The following is a 26183-nucleotide window of genomic DNA, read 5'->3' on the forward strand; positions in this document are numbered from 1 at the left end:
AGAAAGAGAGAGTGAGAGAAAAAGACAGAGATCTTCTATCCAGTGGTTCACTTCCCAATCGACCACAACAGCCAGTCCTAGGCCAGGCCACATTTGGAGCCAGGAATTCCACCCAGGTCTCCCACAAGGGTGGCATGAACCAAAGTACTTGGGTCATCATTTGCTATCTCCCAGGTGCATTATCAGGAAGCTGGATGAGAAGTATTGAGTAGGGGCCAGTGTTTTCAGCCGGTTATCTTGTCACCTGCATGCTGGCATCCTATATCAGAGTATCGGTTTCAGCCCCAGCTGCTCTGTTTCTGTTACAGCTCTTTGCTAATACTTGGGTCCCTGCCACCCACTTCAGAGACCCAGTTGGAATTCCAACCTCTTAGTTTTGGCCTGGTAGTCATTTGGGGGATGAACCAGCAGATGGAAGATCTCTTTCTCTGTCTCTCCCTTTCTTTCATTCCACCTTTCAAATAAATAAAAATTATAAAATTTAAAAAATAAAACTTAAAGAAAGAAGTATAGAATAGCCAGAACTTCAACTGACATTGCAATATGGGATGCAGGTGTCCCAAGCAGTGGCTTCACACACGATACCACAACACCACACGTGCCCTCACAGAAAAACTCTCCAAGGAAGTAACAGACTTAAAAGATGAGAAGAAATAGCTATGCAAAGAGTAGGGTAAAGCAGAATCCCAGTAGAGAGAGCAAAAAGCCAGTATGCCAATGTTGAGAGCCTGAAGGGAGCTCACTGGACTGGTCACTTTTGCAGACTGCCTGTGCTGAACACATGTTGGCAGCCTGACATCAAGTGGACTGGGCATCACATGAATTCTGTGACTCATTCTGTGTTCTTGTACTCCTTTTGCAGTTAGCACTGGAAAGAGGAATGTGTTTTGCCTAAATAATAACATAAGTCTACCAGTGTTAAAGCCTTCAGCTCCTTGCATATTACAAGGGCTAATACAGTAGTTGGCTACTTAGAATGTTCTTGAAATGTTACCATGAGGAGCCAAAGCACATTCTTCTATTGAGCATGCACCTCAGGTAGACTTAGGTTTATTAAGATACAAGGGTGCATTTAGTACCTGCTCTAGGTGGCAGTCTTAACTGGAAAATTAGACGGTCTTTCCGCAGTGTACACTTACAACATTTATTAGCATGTAAGTTTTAAAATAAATCTAATTTGATCTCCTTTTACTTTGCCATTGCAGGCTCAAGTGATTCTTCTGATCATTCTCCTCATTGCTATTGCAAACTTCTTCATTGGAACTGTCATTCCATCTAACAATGAGAAGAAATCCAGAGGTTTCTTTAATTACCAAGGTACATATGACAAATTAGTTGCTTTTCAGTATACGTTTCTCTATATTTCCCTTTCATTACCATCCCCAGCACCAAAACCACAGTGATCAAAACACCAGTGTGGTTCATGGAAGATCCAATGTGGATTTGAGACCCAGGATTGGGCCAGCCCCGCGGCTCACTTGGCTAGTCTTCCGCTTGCGGCACCGGTGCCCCGGGTTCTAGTCCCGGTCGGGGTGCCAGATTTTGTCCTGGTTGTCCCTCTTCCAGGCCAGCTCTCTGCTGTGGCCTGGGAGTGCAGTGGAGGATGGCCCAAGCCTTTGGGCCCTGCACCTGCATGGGAGACCAGGAGGAAGCACCTGGTTCCTGGCTTTGGATCAGTGCGGCGTTCTGGTCCCAGTGTGCCAGCTGTAGCGGCCATTTGGGGAGTGAACCAATAGAAGGAAGACCTTTCTCTCTGTCTCTCTCTCTCAATGTCCACTCTGCCTGTCAAAAAAAAAAAAAAAAAAAAAAAGAGAGAGAGAGAGAGAGAGAGATCCAGGATCACTTAACATGTTTGAGTCTTAACATTTTCCTGCTGAAGTGAGGGTGCTAATAATAACATCTTCAGGAATTTTGAGAACAAAATAAGATATTGGCTATGAAAATGTTTTATAAACCTTAAAACGTTGGGCAAATATTTTTTTTTTTTGACAGGCAGAGTGGACAGTGAGAGAGACAGAGACAGAGAGAAAGGTCTTCCTTTACCATTGGTTCACCCTCCAATGGCCGCCACAGCCGGCGTGCTGTGGCTGGTGCACTGTGCTGATCCGATGGCAGGAGCCAGATGCTTATCCTGGTCTCCCATGGGGTGCAGGGCCCAAGCACCTGGGCCATCCTCCACTGCACTCCCTGGCCACAGCAGAGAGCTGGCTTGGAAGAGGAGCAACCGGGACAGAATCCGGTGCCCCGACCGGGACTAGAACCCGGTGTGTTGGCGCCACAAGGCGGAGGATTAGCCTAGTGAGCCGTGGCACCAGCCCAGGCAAATTGTTTTTGCTATCTACTAGTAGATGTAGCACTTGCAAGGAAAGGGAACCCAACTCAAACTATTTGTTCAACAATTGTAGACCACCCAAGCCAAGCACGATCATTTTTTTTCTTCTGGGCAGACTTTTTTTGCATCTTCTCTTGCTATTGCATTTCCTGGTCAAACATCACTGTCAGATTTCCATGTATAAATGATTGTTGGAGTAACTTAGTATAGCATCCTGTGATAACATCATTAGGCATGAAATTTGACTTTTCTCTCCAATTCTACTGCACCTACCCACTCTTTCTCACTCAAAAATCTACTGCTCGGGTTTTTAAATTTTTCCTTCATTATTTGCTCAGCTTTCAGTAATTTGTGTCCTTTTCCAATCACCCCCTTTTTCTTGTTTCTTCTTCTTGGTAAAGATTGTCTTACTTGCTTCTCATGTCAACATCCTTTTCCTTTCTATTCTTTCCTCTCCTACTGTACTTTTATGATGTTCCTAACTTTTGTACCTCAGATTCTTTTGTTCACATTTTCTTCTTCCCTTTCTTCCTCCTTTCTATTTTCCCTCTAGATTTTTTCCTTTGCATCTAACTATTTTGGTGACAATCTGAGGTACAGTATTATTTTATAAACACAGCTTCTCACTAGAATATCCTCCCATATAGGAAAAATTTGTATAATGATCAAAAATCCAATCTGTGGGTATGAGGAGTGAAGAGATTTATATATTAGTAGCAAAATGGTAAAGTAGCCTCACCCACAAAATTACCCTATAACTTTTTTTTAAAGAAAATAGTGTTTATTATTTAAGGTTTTTATATATTTGAGAATGTAGTTTTATGTGTGGAGGTGGTGGTGTTGTATGAGTATTTGTAGTTTACTCGTGACTATGCTAGTATGGTCATAACAAAATTCTTCATCTCCTCCTCTTTCAAACTAAATTCACAGAGGTCAAGCAGCCGAGGTCTCTGTTGACACACACAAAAAAAAACATTGATTTTTTTTTTTTTTTGGAACTACATGCTAGGGGAGTGAATTTTTGAATTTTGGTAAATATTAACATAGTGTCCATCAGAAGTTCACCAGCATATCCAAGTTCATTCCATTTAGAATATAGGGATGATTTGTATTTAGAAATATAAGGCCGGCGCCGCAGCTCACTGGGCTAATCCTCCACCTGCGGTGCTGGCACACCGGGTTCTAGTCCTGATCGGGGCCCCGGATCCTGTCCCGGTTGCCCCTCTTCCAGGCCAGCTCTCTGCTGTGGCCTGGGAGTGCAGTGGAGGATGGCCCAAGTACTTGGGCCCTGCACCCCATGGGAGACCAGGAGAAGCACCTGGCTCCTGCCATCGGATCAGCGCGGTGCGCCGGCCGCAGCGCACTGGCCATGGCGGCCATTGGAGGGTGAACCAACGGCAAAGGAAGACCTTTCTCTCTGTCTCTCTCTCTCACTGTCCACTCTGCCTGTCAAAAAATTAAAAAAAATATATAAAAGTCAAAGATATTTTTTCTCTATTACTGTAAACAATGTTTACATGATGATTTTCTCTTAATTGATATTGCAGCATCAATATTTGCAGAAAATTTTGGGCCAAGCTTCACAAAGGGTGAAGGCTTCTTCTCTGTCTTTGCCATCTTCTTCCCAGCAGCCACTGGGATACTTGCTGGTGCCAACATCTCAGGAGACTTGGAGGTATGTTGTTTGTTTTCTCTGCTTTGTAGTCTTGGGAGGTGGTAGTGTACTTGATGGACAGCCCGGGGAGCTATGGAGATTAAATGTGACTACATTTCCCTACAGATTCAAAGCCATAAGATTTCTGTAAGGTTTTCTGACTGTTTCTTCCAATGCCAAAATTGGATTCCTTTAACAGATAGTTTTTCCAATAGTCTTGAGTGATAATGGAACAGAATATATATTGTGTCATTTTTACAACAAAATTAATATAATTAAGTAAAAAAATACCAGAACCACCTTTTTTCTTTAAAACTCATAATGAGGAGCCAGTGTTGTGGTACAGAGGGGTAAGCCACAGCCTGCAATGCCAGAATCCCATATGAGTACTGGTATGAGTCCTGGCTGCTCCATTTCCAATCCTTCTCACCGCTAATGGCCTGGAAAAGCAGCTGAAGAAGGCCCAAGTGCTTGGGCCCCTGCCAACCACATAGGAAACCCAGATGAAGTTCCTGGCTCCTGGCTTTGGCCTGGCCCAGCCCTGGCCATTGTAGCCATTTGGTGAGTGAACTAGAGGGTGGAAGATCTCTGACCCTGTCTCTGTCTCTCCCTCTCTGTCTCTGTAACTCTACCTTTCAGATAAATAAATAAATCTTTAAAAAATGAATGAGAACATGAAACATTCATGAACAAGCAAGTAACAAAACAAAACAAAACAAAAAACCAACTGCTTTAGCACTGCTCTTATACTATATTTTATGATATGTACCATTAAAAACATTGTATTAGTTAGGATTTTGGTTTGAATGCTTTATAAAAGATCAATAACAGTACCCAAAACAAAGCAGTTGATTTTCCCAGTATATGAAAATTGGAGTTCACTGCCCATCCAGTGCTCCAAAAGGTAGCCTAGGTCTCCTTTTTTACTACGACCTTGGAGTTCGCCCTCATCTGCAAGGTCCAAGAAGAAAGATCATTTCCAAGACAATATTCTAATTCATAGGAGGAGAATGAGAAAATAGCAAACAGTTGCTGGAACTTGAATTTACTGCTTCTATTGACATCTTACTAGCCAGAATTTAGAATTATGACCATATCCAGTTTCCAGAGAGTTTGAGAAATGTAGTCCCTAATGGAACAGCTATGTGCCCAAATAAGATTTTAGGAGTCTGTCCAATCAAAAGGAAGAAAATGAGCAGAATAAATATAGGGGACAATAAGGACTTTGTACCACATACACAAAAAGTAGAAGACACAGTTTTTGCTTAAAAAATTTATAATCAAGTTCAGAAGACAAAACATCTTTTCAAGAGTCATCAGAAGACTTGTATAAATTAACACCAAATGTACTACCCTCGTGGGTTGTGAAATAGTTTTACAAACAATTGTTAGGTCAGTCAGAGATGATTTCCTAAAGGAAGTAACTTTTGAACCTGAACTTAAGTAAAGGCTAAATACTATTGGTGAGGAAATTCAAGGGTTTTCCAGGCTGAGAAGACAATAAGAACACTCCAACATAAGAAAATCTTGAGAAGTCTCTTATGTTTCAACTGGAGACATCTTATATAGCTGGATAAAGGAGAGAGGAAACAACTTTGGCAGGATCTGAGTGAGAGGTACTTGATTTAGCATGAAAATGGATCCTTTGCCTTTGGTTTTATTCATTGCTGTATCCTCAGAACAAGTAAGACATTGATAAATATTTATCAATATATAAAAAGCATTTGGATTTGTTATAGAAGGACCCACAGTGTCATAATAAATACTTTAGCAGAGACATGGGGTAAAAAAGATTATGCTGCAGTCAGAAAAATTACTTCTTTAAAATGATTCAAGTAATATCAGTGCCTAATGAAACAGCTATGGATGTTAAACTTCCAGTTTGTCAGCTCTGTAAAACTATCAGGGGTCATTTACTAAGTATTTCTGTAAACTATAGATACAAGTTTAAATGAAAAAATGTGCTTTGTAAAGACTCCTTAAAAACAAGTTTGCATCCAGTGCCTAGTAGTCAGTTCAGCTTAGCCAGCATTTACTGAGTATTCATACCAGGTACCAGAAAAAGCGAAGAATTTCATCTTTGATGAAGGTGGAGACAGACTTACACTTTAAGAGTCAGAACAAACAAAAATAGAGTAATGTGCAAGGAAAAGAGAAACCAAAATTACCTTCCCACCCCAAAAAGTAAGTGAAGACTTTGAGTGGAGGTGATACTCAATCCAGATTTCAAGGGTTGAATAAGAATTTGTCAATAGCACAAAGAGGAGAGGGATATTGCAACCGAAGGAATGGGTTATGAAAAAGCACAAAGAAAGATGTGGTGGGAATTATTATATGTGCAGAATGCAATATATAAATATGTTCATCAATACATTGATAAACATATTTATAAAGAATTCTATATATCTTAAACATTCTTGGAATAAACAAAGAACTAGAACATGTTATCCCTGTTAAAAAAAAGGCAAGACTTAAAATCCCCTTCTGAAAAAAAAAGCAATAGCTTGATGTGGGATTTTTATGCTAGTAAATAATTCTATTTCTATTTATAAATATATAATGAGAAATCTCCAATTTTGAATATATGTGTAAAGAAAGTACAGAGAATAGTCTGTAATGGTTTTCAGGACATGTACAGTATGGTACTGTGGTGAAATGTTGCATTCTTTTCATTTAAAAGTACAATTAAGCTTAAATTTTAATATGTACACTATTGTGTACTTTTAAATAGAACTCAGAGGCCCTTAAAACTGCACACAATAGACTTTGGATATTACCTCAAAACTAGCTAGAGACATTCAGAAGGTTAGATAAGTGAGTAACATGATCATACATGTGTTTCAGAAAAAGCTTGCTAGTAGCTTCTAAAGGATGAATTAGAGTGGGGGAATGGGGACAAGAAGCAGAAAGATCAGTTATACCATGTCATAGTAGTCTGAACAAGAGATGACATGGGCCTGAATTAAGACATACAGGAGAAAAGTATCAAAAGAGTTGTTTTTTATTAGAGTTAGCAGAAAAAAAATGGAAAGAGTATGTTTTCAGTAAGGAAACATTGTGTATCACAATCAAGTACACATTTACAAAGTTATCCCCAAATGGTTCTTTATTACAACTAATGTATTCTGATATTTTCACATCAATTCTACTATACTGTATTTTTTTAAAAAAATTTTATTTATTTATTTAAAAGGCAGAGTTAAAGAGAGACAGGGAGAGACAGAGAGAGATTTTCCATCTGCTGGTTCACTCCCCAGATGGCCAGGGCTGGACTAGGCTAAAGCCAGGAGCCAGGAGCCAGGAGCTTCTCCTCAGTCTCATGTGGGTGGTAGGGGACCCAACAGTAGGTCATTCTCCATTGCTTTCCCAGGCCATTAGCAGGGAACTGGATTGGAAGTAGAGCACCTGAGACTTGAACCAGCACCCATATGGGATGCTGGCACTGCAGGTAGTGGCTTTCCTGCTATGTCACAACACCAGCCCCTATATTATATTCTTTTAAAGCTGGTTGCATTCTACTGAATTGACTCCCTGGCATAGCAGATGGGACGAGGGAAAGGAAGCTCAGATTTGGTCATTGTGTTGGAATGACAGAAGGACATTAGAGTGGAGAGCTAGAGTTGTGGGTAGCTAGATTTATGAATCTGGAGATCTAGAAATGAGGAAAGTGAGGAATAGGAAGCCTAGCGTGGTTGAGCTCAATCAGGTATGTACAAGAAGGAGGAGAGAAACAGTCTATTGGAGCATTCTGGGAAACAAGGATTCAAATTATTAATGGCATAAAGGGAGATCATGAAGGAAGAAGAGAAAGAGCTAAATAAGAAGTAGGGCAAACTAAGAGATAGTGGGAATTTAAAAGTCCAAAGAGAAGCATGCTTTGAGCAGGAGTAACACAGTCAAAAGCCAGAATGGTCACGCATGTTAAGTACTGAGATAACAATATGTTGGGAAATGGCAAGGAGACTTCAGTGTATGTAGATAATATTTCTATTAGTGATACTATAAGTAAAAGATAATGCAGTTCAATTGGGTAAATATTTACTGTTTAAACACTACAGAACTATGCAGGATGCTGACCTCTGCTCACAGTCTCATAAGCCTTCTCAAGATGACACTTCAGGTTGCCAGTGACAGTCAACAAGAGCTGGCACAGGGGCTTCTACAAAATCCCTGAACCTTCTGTTCACAAAGAACATAATAATAGATTATCATAAAAATGTATCTAGGAAAAGATTTTGGGAAATATTCAAGTCTAACTGAGAGGGTTAAATTGTGATTTCAGAGATGCAACATTAGGATGGGGTTGACCTATTCAATAAGCAGCAAGATTGCTAATATTCTGTCCTTAGGAAAAACATGTTTAATGAAAAATATGGAAGAAGGTTGGATTTGGGAATACTATTGAGGAATGGAAACCAACACTGAGAGTGAAAACCAAGAGTTTTGTCAAAGTCATGAGCCCTGTTTAATGATAGCTAGATAAGACAATGTGACTACAAGATCATACATTAATATAATTTATATGTGTTAGGGTCAGTTAGATTCTCATGTAATATCTATTTGGTAATTCTAGAGTTTGTAGTAGATAACTGTAAATAAAAAGAAAAAATTGTAAAGAGTTTGGGTTTTAGGTGCAAGACTACCTTCTGTACTCACGCTTCTTATCCTTATATATTTTTTCTTCCTAAGTCAGTTCTTCACATTTCACTTATATATCAAGAAACTCAATTTTCAAAACAAATGTCAAAATGTAATGGAGGGACTGAGGGGAGCCCATTTCAGCCAGAATTCCTTCTTCCATTCCTGTACTGCTCACATCACACCAGCTACACTGACTTTTGGAGAGAACTATTTAGAAGGAAGACATTGGATATTCATATATCAGAACAAGCCCTGTGTGCAGTTATTCCCAGAAAGGTGGGGAGGAAATAATGATCACAGAATAGTTCCATAGTGCTGGCCTACTCCAATATGGGGCCATATTCACTTGGGGTTCAGTTATGACTTCCAGCCATCAAGTTGAGTTTTCATTCCCCCATGACTTTTTGATGAACTTGATAAGCATATGTAAGATTCTTAATCTCAAACTTTCTTTGACTGTATTGATTGCTTGTTTGTATTGATAAGTCTCATGTCCTCTGGTGAGGACTCTAATGCCTACTGAGATTGTGATTCCCTCAATTGCATATATATTGACTACAACAGACACTGTATGTATAAGCAATACATACATCAAAATCTCTATTTAATAATCCCTGTTAAATTGAATTGAATATAATTCAATATGCTCTTTGGAAATTGATTTTATATGATTTAGCATCTGAAATAGGATATAAAATGGTAAATTTAATATAATGTGAACCCAGCTCAGCAAACATATGCATTTAATAGCAAGAGAAAAGCCCATCTTTGGGGGGTAAGCTTGAATTTGCCTCTTTCTTTATGCCTGCTTATGAAAATTAAATATCTCCCACTGCAGTTATTCCTGAACTAGATTCCAAATGGGGAATTTGAGGGACTAGAGAATTTAGTAGATTATCTTTCTGCTCAGTCAGAAATAATTCCTTTAAAAGCAAGCCTAAATGCAATACAACACAAATACACAGAGAGAGAGAGAGAGATCATCCACATGCCAGATATTTGAATGTTTCTCCCCGACACTTCGAGATCTGATCCATCTACCAGAATTCCCAGGAGATAAGGGATGGGAGAAGTCTTGCTGAGTGAATTACCTGGTATAGGTTTTACAGATTCCTTTATTCACTCTGAACACCTTGTATTTATCCAAAAAGAACTTGAGCTTACCATTTTGCTATTAACTTGATCTTTTCTATAGAACTTGCCACACAAAGAGTAGCCTAAAAATTAGAAAATACAAAAATAATTCAAAGTGTTGCTTTTCCTGTTGTTGCTTATGGAACCTATATTGCTAATCCTGCCTTCACATTATCTTTTAAAGGACCCTCAAGATGCCATCCCCAGAGGAACTATGCTGGCCATTTTCATTACTACTGTTGCCTACATAGGTGTTGCTATTTGTGTAGGTAAGTAGTATGTTTCTGGTGGCAGAATGTCAGAATAGCAAGGAATCCAGTCGCTCTTCATATATAGTGGGCATTCAGTGAATAACAAATAGAACATTTTTTAAAGACAACATTTTTAATTCCCTTCTTGGTACCTTAATAGTTTGGATGCTTTAGGGATTTGAATGCAATTAAGCTATAATGCAAGTATCTCTCGTTCAGGGCTACACTAAAACTAATCAGAATGCTAATTCTGCTGGAATGCAAACAGGGTCCCATTTTGCTACCCTAGATGATAATCCCACTGGTAAGGTAGCTATCATTTCTAGAGCCCAACTTCTCTGTCCTAGGAGACAGGTGAATAACAGTCAGAAAAGAAGCAAAAATCTAAACCAAATTGAACTAGAAAACAAGACCAAGAAACAGCCTTAACAAGGTAGGAAAGATATAGAATTTATGACTGTATTTCATCCTTACATTGATGTTCCTCTTATGGAAATGTCACTGTCACTAACTGGCAGGAAATCAGAACAAGTTCCAGCTGCTGGCTGTGTGGGCAGCCAGCCCCCACACTGCTCAGTGAACAGAAAATATGTGTATTCTCCTGCTGTGCCTGAGGCTGACTTTGGTTCCACCTGTGGCCTATCTCATATTTACAGTAGGAGAGAAAGAAATCTGGTTTCCTTCTTTTCTGTGCACAATAGGGAATACAGCAATAGTAGACCACTATGGAAGCCTGGATGACCATTTTGACAAGGGTACATCCCAGTCATTTTTGCTTATTGTAAGGGGAATAGGGAAAGTACTTAGATTCTTACCTGTCTCACTGACTTCTTTTTTTTTTTGACAATACAAATTCTACTTTTTAATCTAGAAAAGAATTTTACTATGAAATAAAAGATTATTAATATATTCTAAGTCACAGATATAGGACTTTGAAGGTACTAAAAAAGAGACTTGTATTTTCTTATCTCAAATTATACCCATATAGGGCTTTTCTTAGACATATTAATTTTAAAAATTGACAATAGAAATAGCAAAATTAGTAAGTAAAAAGTTAATTTATTCTATACTAAGAGGAAACAAAGCAACATTTTGCTCTCATTTTTAATAAAATATCCTAAAATCATACACAAAGCAGTTTCCTTGCTTTGTATATGGTAACATAATTAATGTACACACTAACTCTTTTTATTTAATGAGTACAAATTTCATAATTACAACTTTAGAAATATAGTGATTCTTCCCATCATACTCACCCTCCTGCCCCCACTCCCACCCTACCACCTCCTTCATCTCCTATTCCCAGTCCCATTCTCTATTGAGGTTCATTTTTAATTAACTTTATACACAGAAGACCAACTCTATACTAAGTAAAGATTTCAACAACTTGCACACACACACACACACACACACAGAGTTTGAGAACAAGTTTTACAGTTAGTTCTCATAATACAACTCATTGAGAATAGAGGTCCTGCATGGGAAGCAAGTGCACAATGACTCCTGTTGTTAATTTAATAATTAACACTCTTATGTATGATGTCAGTGGTAACCCAAGGCTCTTAACATGAACTTCCAAGGCTACTGAAGCCCTTTGAACTCACAGTCTCCATCAACATTTAGATAAGGCCATAAGCAGCATGGAAGTTTTCTCCTCCCTTCAGATAAAAGTACATCCTTCTTTTATGGCCACTTTTTTCCACTTGGGTGTCACTCACAGAGATCCTTCATGTAGGACATTTTTTTGCCACAGTGTCTTACCTTTCCATGCTTGAAATGCTCTCGAGTGCTTTTCAGCCAGACCAGAATGCCTTATCGGCTGATTCTGAGGTCAGGGTGCTATTCAGAGTGATTGTCATTCTATGAGTCTGCTATGTGGACTGCTTCTAATGTTGGAACATTCTCTAATTTTAATTCTATCTATTATTACCAGACACTTGATCATATTTATATGATCCCTTTATTGTAAGGGGAATAGGGAAAGTACTTAGATTCTTACCTTTCTCACTGACTTTTTTTTTTGACAGTACAAATTCTACTTTTTAATCTAGAATTTTACTATGAAATAAAAGATTATTAATATGTTCTAAGTCCTATTATATATAATAATTGTAATTGTCCTATCTATATGATCACTTTAACACTTAATCTTATCACTTTAACGCTTAAGATGGCATTTTCACCTCCCAGCTTAATAGGACTTGAGGTCCCATGGTGTCGCTCCCCCTCTTCGTGGAGGAACGACACAGGACCCTGCGCTGTTCTTTTGTCTGCTCGGCCCTCCCCGGGTTTGCTGTTGGTTCTTCCCGGGTTGGCTACCGACCCTTCCACCTCCGTGGAAGGGCGGTTGCCCCTAGCCACTTTCCCCACTTCCGCGGGGGAGCGGCACACCGCCGGCCGGCTCTCTCGGAGGCTGCACAGGTGTTCCTTCAGATAGATGTTCCTCTTAAATGTTCCTGGTGCATGTTGTCTCTCTCCTCCTTTATAGTCCTCTTCCACCAATCCCAACTCTGCTACACACACGCCGAATACGCTGCTCTCCTCCAATCAGGAGCAGGTCCTACAGTTTATTGGTTGAACTGGAGGCAGCTGTGTAGAAGCTGTTACTCCCTTCTCAGCGCCATATTGTGGGAGAGCAGATGCATAGAATAAGTCTTAATTCCAGTAACAGTCTAGTCCGAGTTGCTCCCCACACCATGGCAAGTTTTTAAACTGTACCCTTAGAAGTAAGTCCATAGGAATGTATGAAGAACTATACAGCTTTACAGTTACAAACTTCTTCCTCTCTCTATTCCCACTCTTATTTTTTACTGAGATCTATTTTCAATTGACTTTATACACATATGGTTAAGTCTATGTTAAGTAAAGGGTTCAACAAATAGTATTAAGGAGGAAAAAAATACTGTTCCTCAACAGTTAAGATAACGGCTGTTCAAAGTCATTGCTTCTCAAAGTATCAATTTCACTTCTAAAGATTTCCTTTTAGGTGCGCATTAGTTATCACAGATCAGAGAGAACATGTGGTATTTTTCCCTTTGGGACTGGCTTATTTAACTATAATGTTTTCCAGATTGATCCATTTTGTTGCAAATGACAGGATTTCTTTTTTTTTTTTTTTTTTTTTTGACAGGCAGAGTGGACAGTGAGAGAGAGACAGAGAGAAAGGTCTTCCTTTTGCCGTTGGTTCACCCTCCAATGGCCGCCGCGGCTGGTGCGCTGCAGCCAGTGCACCACGCTGATCCGATGGCAGGAGCCAGGTACTTATCCTGGTCTCCCATGGGGTGCAGGGCACAAGGCCTTGGGCCATCCTCCACTGCACTCCCTGGCCACAGCAGAGAGCTGGCAACCGGGACAGAATCCGGTGCCCCGACCGGGACTAGAACCCAGTGTGCCAGCGCCGCAAGGCAGAGGATTAGCCTAGTGAGCCGCAGCGCCAGCCCTGGATTTTATTCTTTTTACTGCTGTGTAATATTCCATGGTATACATATCCCATAATTTCTTTATCTAGTCTTTAGTTGATGGACATTTAGGTTGATTCCAAATCTTAGCTATTGTGACTTGAGCTGCAATAAACATGGGGGTGCAGATAATTCTTTTATATGCTGATTTCATTTCCCTTGGGTAAATTCCCAGGAGTGGGATGGCTGGGTCATATGATATAGGTCTATATTCAGATTTCTGAGGTATCTCCAAACTGTTTCAATAGTGGTTTTTCCAGTTTACAGTCCCACCAACAGTGGATTAGGGTACCTTTTCCCCCATATCCTTGCCAGCAATTGTTGTTTGTTGATTTCTGAATGAGAGTCATTCTTTTTTTTTTTTTTAGTTTTTTTTTTAACTTTTATTTAATGAATATAAATTTCCAAAGTACGATTTATGGATTACAATGGCTTCCCCCACATACCGTCCCTCCCACCCACTACCCTCCCCTTTCCCACTCCCTCTCCCCTTCCATTCACATCAAGATTCATTTTCGATTATCTTAATATACAGAAGATCAGCTTAGTATACATTAAGTAAGGATTTCAACAGTTTGCTCCCACACAGAAACATAAAGTGAAAAATAATAGATGATTTTTTTTAAATGATGATGAACTCAGATCAGACCTATTGTCATGTTTAATCCCAGGAGGGTCAAGTTGGGAGTTGATAATTTCTTTCTTTTTTTTTTTTTTTTTTTTACAGAGGATCAGTTTAGTATACATTAAGTAAAGATTTCAACAGTTTACACCCCCATAAAAACACAGAGTGAAATATATTGTTTGAGTACTCGTTATAGCATTAAATCTCAATACACAGCACATTAAGGACAGAGATCCTACATGAGGAATAAGTGCACAGTGACTCCTGTTGTTGACTTTACCAATTGACACTCCTGTCTATGGCATCAGTAGTCTCCCTATGCTCCGGTCATGAGTTTCCAAGGCTATGGAAGCCCTCTGAGTTCTCCGATTCTTATCTTGTTTAGACAAGGTCATAGTCAAAGTGGAGGTTCTCTCCTCCCTTCAGAGAAAGGTACCTCCTTCTTTGAAGACCTGTTCTTTCCACTGGGATCTCACTCTCAGAGATCTTTTGCCAGAGTGTCTTGGCTTTCCATGCCTGAAATACTCTCATGGGCTTTTCAGCCAGATCCGAATGACTTTAGGGCTGATTCTGAGGCCAGAGTGCTATTTAGGACATCTGCCATTCTATGAGTCTGCTGAGTATCTCACTTCCCATGTTGGATCACTCTCCCCTTTATTTATTCTATCGGTTAGTGTTAGCAGGTACTAGACTAGTTTATGTGCTCCCTTTGACTCTTAGTCCTTTCATTATGATCAATTGTGAACTGAAATTGATCACTTGGAATAGTGAGATGGCATTGGTACATGCCACCTTGATGGGATTGAATTGGAATCCCCTGGGATGTTTTTAACTCTACCATTTGGGGTAAGTCAGCTTGAGCATGTCCCAAATTATACATCTCTTCCCTCTTATTCCCACTCTTATGTTTAACAGGGATCACATTTCAGTTAATTTTTAACACTTAAGAATAACTGTGTATTAATTACAGAATTAAACCAGTCATATTAAGTAGAACAGACAAAAAAACTACTAAGAGGGATAATGTATTAAGTTGTTCATTAACAGTCAGGGCTATGCTGATCAACTCACCATTTCCCATAGTGTCCGTTTCACTTCAGGAGGTTTCCTTTTTGGTGTTCAGTCAGTTGTCACTGATCAGGGAGAACATATGGTATTTGTCCCTTTGGGACTGGCTTATTTCACTCAGCATGATGTGTTCCAGATTCCTCCATTTTGTTGCAAATGACTGGATTTCGTTGTTTCTTACTGTGGTATAGTATTCTAAAGAGTACATATCCCATAATTTCTTTATCCAGTCTACCGTTGATGGGCATTTAGGTCGGTTCCAGGTCTTAGCTATTGTGAATTGAGCTGCAATAAACATTAGGCTGCAGACCGCTTTTTTGTTTGCCAATTTCATTTCCTTTGGGTAAATTCCAAGGAGTGGGATGGCTGGGTCGAACGGTAGGGTTATCTTCAGGTTTCTGAGGAATCTCCAGACTGACTTCCATAGTGGCTTGACCAGTTTGCATTCCCACCAACAGTGGGTTAGTGTCCCTTTTTCCCCACATCCTCGCCAGCATCTGTTGTTGGTAGATTTCTGAATGTGAGCCATTCTAACCGGGGTGAGGTGAAACCTCATTGTGGTTTTGATTTGCATTTCCCTGATTACTAATGACCTTGAACATTTTTTCATGTGCCTGTTGGCCATTTGGATTTCCTCTTTTGAAAAATGTCTATTGAGGTCCTTGGCCCATCTCTTAATTGGGTTGTTGGTTTTGTTTTTGTGGAGTTTCTTGATCTCTTTGTAGATTCTGGTTATTAACCCTTTATCTGTTGCATAGTTTGCAAATATTTTTTCCCATTCTGTCGGTTGTCTCTTCACTCTCCTGACTGTTTCTTTTGCAGTACAGAAACTTCTCAATTTGATGCAATCCCAATAGTTAATTTTGGCTTTGACTGCCTGTGCCTCCCGGGTCTTTTCCAGAAACTCTTTGCCTGTGCCAATATCTTGAAGGGTTTCTCCAATGTTCTCTAGTAACTTGATGGTGTCAGGTCGTAGATTTAGGTCTTTAATCCATGTTGAGTTGATTTTTGTGTAAGGCGTAAGGTAGGGGTCTTGCTTCATGCTTCTGCACGTGGAAATCCAGTTTTCCCAGCACCATTTATTGAATAGACTGTCCTTGCTCCAGGAATTGGTTTTAGATCCTTGATCAAATATAAGTTGGCTGTAGATGTTTGGGTTGATTTCTGGTGTTTCAATTCTGTTCCATTGGTCTATCCATCTGTTTCTGTACCAGTACCATGCTGTTTTGATTACAACTGCCCTGTAGTATGTCCTGAAATCTGGTATTGTGATGCCTCCGGCTTTGTTTTTGTTGTACAAGATTGCTTTAGCTATTCGAGGTCTCTTGTGCCTCCATATAAATTTCAGCACCAATTTTTCCAGATCTGAGAAGAAGGTCTTCGGTATCTTGATTGGTATTGCATTGAATTTATAAATTGCTTTTGGGAGAATGGACATTTTGATGATATTGGTTCTTCCAATCCATGAGCATGGAAGATTTTTCCATTTCTTGGTATCCTCTTCTATTTCTTTCTTTAAGGTTTTGTAATTTTCATCATAGAGATCTTTAACGTCCTTGGTTAAGTTTATTCCAAGGTATTTGATTGTTTTTGTAGCTATTGTGAATGGGATTGATCTTAGAAGTTCTTCCTCAGCCATGGCATTGTCTGTGTATACAAAGGCTGTTGATTTTTGTGCATTGATTTTATACCCTGCTACTTTGCCAAAATCTTCTATGAGTTCCAATAGTCTCTTAGTAGAGTTCTTTGGGTCCCCTAAATAAAGAATCATGTCATCTGCAAAGAGGGATAGTTTGAGTTCTTCCTTCCCAATTTGTATCCCTTTAATTTCTTTTTCTTGCCTAATAGCTCTGGCTAGAACCTCCAGAACTATATTGAATAGCAGTGGTGAGAGTGGGCATCCCTGTCTGGTACCAGATCTCAGTGGAAATGCTTCCAACCTTTCCCCATTCAATAGGATGTTGGCTGTGGGTTTTTCATAGATTGCTTTGATTGTATTGAGGAATGTTCCTTCCAAACCCAGTTTGCTTAGAGTTTTCATCATGAACGGGTGTTGTATTTTATCAAATGCTTTCTCGGCATCTATTGAGATAATCATATGGTTTTTCTTCTGCAGTCTGTTAATGTGGTGTATCACATTGATTGTCTTACGCACATTAAACCATCCCTGCATACCAGGGATAAATCCCACTTGGTCTGGGTGGATGATCTTTCTGATGTGTTGTTGCATTCTATTGGCGAGAATTTTATTGAGGATTTTTGCATCTATGTTCATCAGGGATATTGGTCTGTAATTCTCTTTCAATGCTGCATCTTTTTCCAGCTTAGGAATTAAGGTGATGCTGGCTTCATAGAAAGAATTTGGGAGGATTCCCTCTTTTTGATTGTTCTGAATAGTTTGAGAAGAATTGGAGTTAGTTCTTCTTTAAATGTCTGGTAGAATTCAGCAGTGAATCCATCTGGTCCTGGGCTTTTCTTTGTTGGGAGGGCCTTTATTACTGTTTCAATTTCTGTCTCAGTTATGGGTCTGTTTAGGTTTTCGATGTCTTCCTGGTTCAATTTAGGTAGGTTGCATGTGTCCAGGAATCTATCCATTTCTGATAGGTTTCCCTGTTTGCTGGCATACAAGTCCTTGTAGTAATTTCTGATGATTCTTTTTATTTCTGTGGTGTCTGTTGTTACGTTTCCTTTTTCATCTCTGATTTTATTGATTTGGGTCTTTTCTCTTCTTTTTTTAGTTAGTTGGGCCAATGGGCTGTCAATTTTGTTTATTTTTTCAAAAAACCAGCTCCTCGTTTGGCTGATTTTTTGTAATGTTTTTTGATTCAATCCTGTTTATTTCTTCTCTGATTTTAATTATTTCTCTTCTCCTACTAGATTTGGGTCTGGTTTGCTGTAGGTTTTCTAGATCCTTGAGGTGAATTGAAAGCTCATCTATTTGGTGCCTTTCCAATTTCTTGATGTAGGCACCTATTGATATAAACTTTCCTCTTAACACTGCTTTTGCTGTGTCCCATAAGTTTTGGTATGTTGTGCTGTTATCCTCATTTACTTCCAGAAAGTTTTTGATTTCTCTTTTGATTTCTTCTATGACCCATTGTTCATTCAGGAGCATGTTGTTCAATCTCCATGTGTTTGCATATGCTCTAGGGATTCCTGAGTTGCTAATTTCCAACTTCATTCCTTTATGGTCTGAGAAGCTGCATGGTATGATTCTAATTCTTTTGAATTTGCTGAGACTTGCTTTATGGCCTAGTATGTGGTCAGTCCTAGAGAAGGTTCCATGTACTGCTGAGAAGAATGTAAAATCTTTAGCTGTAGGATTGAAAGTTCTGTATATATCTGTTAGATCCATTTGGGCTATATTGTCGTTTAAATCTACTGTATCCTTGTTGATCTTCTGTCCTATTGATCTGTCTATTTCTGAGAGTGGAGTATTGAAGTCCCCCAGTACTATTGTATTGGGGTCTAAGTCTCCCTTTAAGTCCGTTAACAAATCTGTTAGATAAACTGGTGCCCTGTAGTTAGGTGCATATACATTGATAATTGTTATATCTTCCTGTTGAATTGATCCCTTAATCATTATGTAGTGTCCCTCTTTGTCTCTCTTAACGGTTTTTGTGGTAAAGTTTATGTTGTCTGAAATTAAGATGGCTACACCTGCTCTTTTTTCATTTCTGTTGGCATGGTATATCTTTTTCCAGCCTTTCACTTTCAGTCTGTATGGATCTTTGTTGGAAAGATGAGTTTCAGTCTGTATGGATCTTTGTTGGAAAGATGAGTTTCTTGTAAGCAGCAAATAGATGGGTTTTGTTCCTTAACCCAATCAGCCAATCGGTGTCTTTTAACTGGACAGTTCAGGCCATTCATGTTCAATGTGACTAATGATAAGTGGTAACTTTGCCCTGCCATTTGCCAAAGATAAGTTCTAATATATGCTTTGAATTCCCTGTGATCTTTTGCTGTGAGCTTTCCTTCTTTGGTTTCCTTCCTTTACCTTCTTTCATATTGATGACCGTGTTTCTTTGTTTCTGTGTGTAACACATCTTTAAGCATCTTTTGCAGGGCTGGACGAGTGGCAACAAATTCTTTCAATTTCTGTTTGCTATGAAAAGTCTTTATTTCACCTTCATTCACAAATGATAGCTTTTCAGGATATAATATTCTGGGCTGGCAGTTTTTCTCTCTTAGTACCTGGGCTATATCTCGCCATTCCCTCCTAGCTTGTAGAGTTTCTGATGAGAAGTCAGCTGTGAGTCTGATTGGAGATCCTCTGAGAGTAATCTGACGTTTCTCTCTTGCACATTTTAGGATCTTTTCTTTATGTTTCACTGTGGAGAGTTTAATTACAACGTGTCGTGGTGAGGATCTCTTTTGGTCGTGTTTATTAGGGGTTCTGTGAGCTTCCTGTACTAGGATTTCTCTGTCCTTCTCCAAACCTGGGAAATTTTCTGCTAATATCTCACTAAAAAGGCCTTCTAATCCTTTCTCCCTCTCCATGCCTTCAGGAACTCCTAGAACCCGAATGTTGGGTTTTTTAATAGTATCCTGAAGATTCCCGACAAAATGTTTTAGATTTCTAATTTCCTCTTCTTTTCTTTGGTCTGACTGTATCCTTTCCTGTTCTCTGTCTTCTAAGTCCGATATTCTCTCTTCTGCTTCACCCATTCTGTTTGTAAGGCTCTCTATTGTGTTTTTCATTTGATCTATTGAATTCTTCACTTCAGTCACTATCCCAGTTTCCTGTTGTACTAGTTGTTTCGTTTCATTTTGATTCCTCCTTAATATTTCATTTTCACGAGAGAGATTTTCTATCTTGTCCATTAAGGATTTCTGTAGTTCAAGAATTTGTTTCTGAGAACTTCTTAATGTTCTTATCAATTTTTTGAGATCTGCTTCTTGCATTTCTTCTATATCATCATCCTCATAATCTTGAATTGGGGTGTCTTTTTCATTTGAGGGCTTCATGGTGACTTCCTTGTTTTTATTACCTTGGTTTTTGCGTTTGTTATTTGGCATATTGGAGATATTTGGTTTCTTCACTGTGGTGCTTTTTCTTGTTATACTATGACTCTAGATTAAGTGGACTATCTGTTTTTGATGGAGCCTTAGGGCTTGAGATGGGTGTGGCCTGAGAGCTCTGTTTGGTGTGCCAAAGGTGACACTCCCAGGTTAGGCGTGGTAAACCTCTCTCTCTCTCTCTCTCTTTTTTTTTTTTTTTTTTTGATTCAAAAGGGAAGTTATTCTGCACAGCTGAACCAAGTTGGAGGTAGTTAGCAGGCAAATGATATACCCACAGGAGCCAGAGATCAGAAGCTCTTTCCCAAGGACCACATAGGGAATCTGTTCGGCCCTCAGAGTGGGCTCAAATTCTCCTTCAGTCTCCCACTGGGTTGCCAAAGTTACGGAATTGTAGCGTCTCTGGAGAGTGCTCACGTGAATTCCGTGAGTTCTCTCCCCCACCGTCTCTTTTTTCACAGTCTCAGTTCAGTAGCACCACAAATTTACTAGGTCCTAATCTCCTGTTAATTTGCCCCACCCAGAGTCAGGTTTTTCTGCAGGCTCAGGGCCGGTGCAGACCTGAGGTCACTCTGCTTATGATGTATGTCCAAGATGGCGCCTGCTCTTTGTCTTGCTCGCCCTTGAGAGGTGAGCGGAGAGAGAGAAACCCATGTCCGTACCAGTCACCTTTTTTTTTTCCTCTCTCTCTCTTTCAGTTAGCCTGGTGAAGTCCCCCCCCCCCCCCCCGGGGGTCGTTCCCTGAATGAGAGTCATTCTAACTGCAATGCGGTAAAAATTCATTGTAGTTTTGATTTGCATTTCCCTGACGGCTAGTGAGCCTGAACCTTTTTCATGTGTCTGTTGGGCATTTGGATTTTCTCTTTGGAAAAATGTCTGTTTAAGTCCTTTGTTCATTTCTTAACTGGAATGTTTGTTTTGTTGTGGAGTTTCTTGATCTCTTTCTATATTCTGGTTATTAATCCTTTAGCAGTTACATAGTTTGCAAATAATTTCTCCCATTCTATCAGTTGCATCTTCACTTTCCTGACTGTTTCTTTTGCAGCACAGAAGCTTCTCAGTTTGATGTAATCCCATTTGTTAATTTTGGCTTTGATTGCCTATGCCTCTGGGTTTTTTTCCAAAACTCTTTACCTGTGCCAATATCTTGCAGGGTTTCCCCTATGTTCTCTAATAATTTGATAGTATCTGGTCATAGATTTAGGTTTTTAATCCATTTTGAATGGATTTTTGTATAAGGTGTAAGATAGGGGTCCTACTTCATACTTCTGCATGTGGAGATCCAGTTTTCCCAGCACCATTTGTTGAAGAGACTGTCTTTGCTCCAGGGATTGATTTTAACTCCTTTATCAAAGATAAGTTGGTTGTAGATGTGTGATTTATTTCTGGCATTTCTATCTGATCCATTGGTCTATCCATCTGTTTTTGTACCAGTAACGGGCTGTTTTGATTATAATTGCTTGTAGTATGTCTTAAAATCTGGTATTGTGATGCCTCCAGCTTTGTTTTTGTTGTATAAAATTGCCCTAGCTATTTGAGGTCCTCTGTGTTTCCATATGAATTTCAGCATCATTTTTTCTAGATCTGCAAAGAATGTCTTTGGTATTTGATTGGTATCGCACTGAATGTGTAAATTGCTTTCAACAGAATGGACATTTGGATTATATTGATTCTTCCAATCCATGAACATGTCTTCTTCTATTTCTTTCTTTAATGTTTTGTAATGCTCATTGTAGAGATCTTTAATATCCTTAGTTAAATTTAGTCCAAAATATTTGATTACTTTTGTAGCTATTGTGGATGGGATTGATCTTAGAAGTTGTTTCTCAGCCATGGCATTGTCTGTGTATTGATTTTATATCCTGTCTGGGCTTCCCTTCATGAATTTTCCATGGCTCTATCTCTGATGTGTATTTTCTCCCCTTATAACTATCTATTTTGCCCGGCATGACTCAGATCGTTCTGTTGCTATTCTACCATCTTGGGACCTCCCATCTCACTGCCTCTTGTTTGAGGAAACTGGATAAGGCTGTTAAACATATTGTTGTGGCACTTGTACATTTAGTTCCATGTAAAAAGATTTTGTTCCAAGGAAATCAACACATTTTTCAATGACACTGAAATCATCTAAAGTTAAATTTCCCAAATGTTTTTCATTTTCACACGCAGTTAAAATGAAGAAAGGAGTAATGTTATAGGTCTGACTTCAAAGATTCTTCTAGTTTTTATCTCCCTGCCCCCATGGGTGGAAAAACCTGTATTTCTATACCTTTTCCTGGGTAGGAGAAGAATAGCAATGGGGTCAATGATCTGTCATTAGTGAAAATGATGTCAAATGACCTGGCTTCATGGGAAATCAGAGAGTCCTATTATGCAGAAGTTGAAACATATGATTCAGAAAAGTGAGTTGGACATGAATGAACAACACAGAGGGAAAATCAGGAATAGACAGTTTTGCTTGGTAATCAACATCCATAATTTCATGTGTTTAAGCAGAGACTATCAGGGCAATGATAACAAGGATTTCTGCACTGATTGTTATAAATGGCTATTTGAATTTGAAAATTCTATGATTTTTAAGATTTTCCTGTGTTCAAAAAATGTGAATTCCATGGCTAAGATTGAAGTTTCCTATTAGTTCCTGTCACTGGGAACTGTCTTAAAGTTATTAGCAAAAAATAAGAATCCATCCCAAGGAGGAGCTGTAAAAGCAAAGTGAACAGTTTCACTTGTTGGCACTTAGTTTGTAAAGTATTTATCCTTTATGCAGTTCAAAAATTTCATATGTATAAATATTCAACAAATATACTCATACATTTCAATAATCCTATCAAATGCATGATTGACATAATTATAGCTAGAAAATCTTGTAAGGAAAGTTAGGGAATTATATATATATATATATAAAAATGTTTGTAATTCCATACCTGAGTCTATCTTAGAATATTTATAATAAATATTTATAATAAACACTAACAAAAGTATTCAAATATATAAAAATAATGCAATGGATAACATGAGGTAAATATTTGATAAAATATTATTTGGCCATTAATATTACCTTTGACATCTTAATATTTTATCCTTTCAATTTTTGTATATAAAGTGGAAGCATTTGTTGAAAACAATGGCTCTATTCTCTTAACTATTGGAATTCTATAATTTCTTCCCTTGGTTCTCTCCCAGAATGAGAGATAGCTCCTTCTACTTGAAAAAACTCAATCAGTAGCACCTAGCCAGAAATACGAATTGAGTACATGTGAGTATAAGGGTCTTCAATATGTTTGTGGACAAATGGCATAAAAGACACATTTATTTTTGCATAAAAATTATTTCATGCATTTTTCTCAATAATATGAAATTTCCATGAACTGTTTGAAGACCTCTTATATTATGTATGAAGCCCTGCCATACACATTAAGAAATCAGAAAGTAAGTACAGAGTCTCAGCTCTCAAGTCTCTTAAAAAAGCAAGCAAGAGCTAGGACTCAAGCCATCCAAGGAAGTCAAGTGGTAGCCTGTGACTGATAGGGAGTGCTCCCAGGACTCAGTGGATGGGACTCTCTCCTTCCATGCCCCAAGAAGCATTGATAATGAACAGAGAGTAGGGAACATACCTGTTAGATTCCATATCAACTAAGTATGTTTTTCAGGAAAAAAACCTAAGGGAACAGAATCTTCATAAAGAAATAACAAGCCATGATTGTCCCCACAGGAGCCTGTGTGGTTCGAGATGCCACTGGGAGCATGAATGACACCATCATTTCTGGGATAAACTGCAATGGGTCAGCAGCCTGTGGGTTGGGCTATGACTTCTCAAGATGCCGACATGAACCATGTCAGTATGGGCTGATGAACAATTTCCAGGTTCGAATTGAAAAAAATATTTATTGCTATGGTTTTCATTTTTAGAATACAATGTATACAAAACTCTTGAATCTGCAGCTAATTGATTATTGGTTATTTGAATTGAACAAGGAACAATTTGTATAGGAGAGGAAGGAATCGTATAGGCATCATATGACAGTAAATACTGTTGTTTCATTTGGTATGAGTGGCAGGTAGACGGGGACAACAGGCACTTGTGCAAAGTGCATCACCAAGGTGAGATCACCACTTGATTTTATGTGTCTTTCAAAATTTCATGGTGGAAAGAGAAGCTTAGATTAGCCAACACTAATGGTAGCCTGTGTGGTAGCCCTGGCATGCCTGGAAGACAAGGTCAAGCGAGAAATAGTGAGTGGCAGAGAGGGAAGGAAGGCATCAGGAAAGTTGGGAAAACTGTAGGACTAGAAATATATTAATTTGTGTGACTGGTGAGCAGAGGGAGAAGTAAATTTGTCATGAAGGCCTCATTCATCTATCTTAACAACCAACAAAGAGAAATTAACTTGGCTGAAGTCATTATTCCAAAATAGGATTTAAATTGATAGAATCTCATCATGTCTCAGATCTAAAATTATGTTTAATGAGCATAGAAAAAAACACAGGTTTGAAAAGCCTCTATGTGCAGGAAAAAGAAAGGCTAATGTCTTTTAAAAGACGGGTAAACAGATGAGCCCCTCCCCAAACCTTATTAAAGTACAGTCATCTATCTGCTCAATACAATTTCCCATCATCAAAGAAACATATGACCACAGGGAAAAGAAGGGGGAAATGTCAAAATCCTTGAAATTATTTCCTTCTTTATTCTTTCCACTATTTTCTGGATATATTGTGATGAGCATTTATAATTTAATAAACAATGGAAAAAGACAGGGCCAAGCATTCTGATGCAGCAGTTCAAGCTGCTGCTTGGGATACATGTACCTAATGCAAGAAGAAGGGTTCAAGTCCTGGTTACTCTGCTTCTGATCCAGCTTCCTGCTAAAGCACATCCTGGGAGGCAGTGGTAAGGGCTCAAGTACTTTGGTCCCTGCCACCCACATGGGAGACCCTCATGGAATTCCAGGCTCCTGGCTTCAGTCTGGCCCAGCTCCCAGCTGTTATTGGCATTTGAGTGAATCAGAGTTTGGAAGATCTCTCAGGCCAGCGCTACGGCTCACTTGGCTAATCCTCCGCCTGCAGCGCCAGCACTCCGGGTTCTAGTCCCGGTCAGGGCGCCGGATTCTGTCCTGGTTGCTTCTCTTCCAGGCCAGCTCTCTGCTGTGGCCAGGGAGTGCAGTGGAGGATGGCCCAAGTGTTTGGGCCCTGCACCCACATGGGAGACCAGGAGGAAGCACCTGGCTCCTGGCTTCAGATTGGCGCAGCGCGCCGGCTGTAGCGGCCATCTGGGGGGTGAACCAGCGGAAAGGAATACCTTTCTCTCTGTCTCTCTCTCTCACTGTCTAACTCTGCCTGTCAAAAAGAAAAAAAAATCTTTCTCTCTAAAACAAAATGAAAATAAATAAATAAAATTTTGAAAAGATCATTCTATTTTTTGAAAAGTAAATACAAAGAATGAAGCAGGGGGAAAAAAAATCTGACCAGAAACAATTTTTTCATAGAACAGACCCCAAATCACAGAACATGGAAAAGGAAGCATGTACATAAAATTGCTGGTTTTTATTTTTAGCTGCCTATTGAAGGGATTTTTTTTTTACCTGAACCTGCTTCTTCCAGGTCATGAGCATGGTGTCAGGGTTTGGCCCTCTCATCACTGCTGGAATCTTTTCGGCAACTCTGTCCTCTGCCCTGGCCTCCCTCGTCAGTGCACCCAAAGTGTTCCAGGTAATACAGGCATGGAGCCGGTGCTCCTCCCCACTGCCGTTTCCACTGAATGGGGATCCAGCTGAAACATTCATTCTCGCCGGCAATCATTTTCCATCATTTTCTGAAATTGTTAATGTTTGCATCTGGCCCAAGCGCTGTGTCTGCCACATAGTCAAGATCGATTCAAATAATATAAAGAATGATAAACTGCAGTGTTAACTTGTGCCTCATATTGTGTATCACTTAATCTTCCCCCAAGTCTTCTTGTTTGAATCACATAGAGAAAATGACTGTGCATAGATATAAATGA

The 26183-nt window shown here is 39.3% G+C and overlaps 1 protein-coding gene across 1 annotated transcript in view; it reads left to right on the forward strand.

Moving 5' to 3' along the window:
• Window positions 1–26183, forward strand: part of SLC12A1 (solute carrier family 12 member 1) — a gene marked incomplete at its 5' end in the record, with an annotated part of 108288 nt that overhangs the window by 24878 nt on the left and 57227 nt on the right. The window contains 5 exon segments of the mRNA NM_001170971.1: window positions 1206–1317; window positions 3880–4007; window positions 9946–10030; window positions 23898–24049; window positions 25784–25891. Of these exon segments, the coding sequence (NP_001164442.1) occupies window positions 1206–1317; window positions 3880–4007; window positions 9946–10030; window positions 23898–24049; window positions 25784–25891 (585 nt within the window).

This window comes from Oryctolagus cuniculus, chromosome 12 (genome assembly GCF_964237555.1).
Source record: "Oryctolagus cuniculus chromosome 12, mOryCun1.1, whole genome shotgun sequence".
Lineage (NCBI taxonomy): Eukaryota > Metazoa > Chordata > Mammalia > Lagomorpha > Leporidae > Oryctolagus > Oryctolagus cuniculus.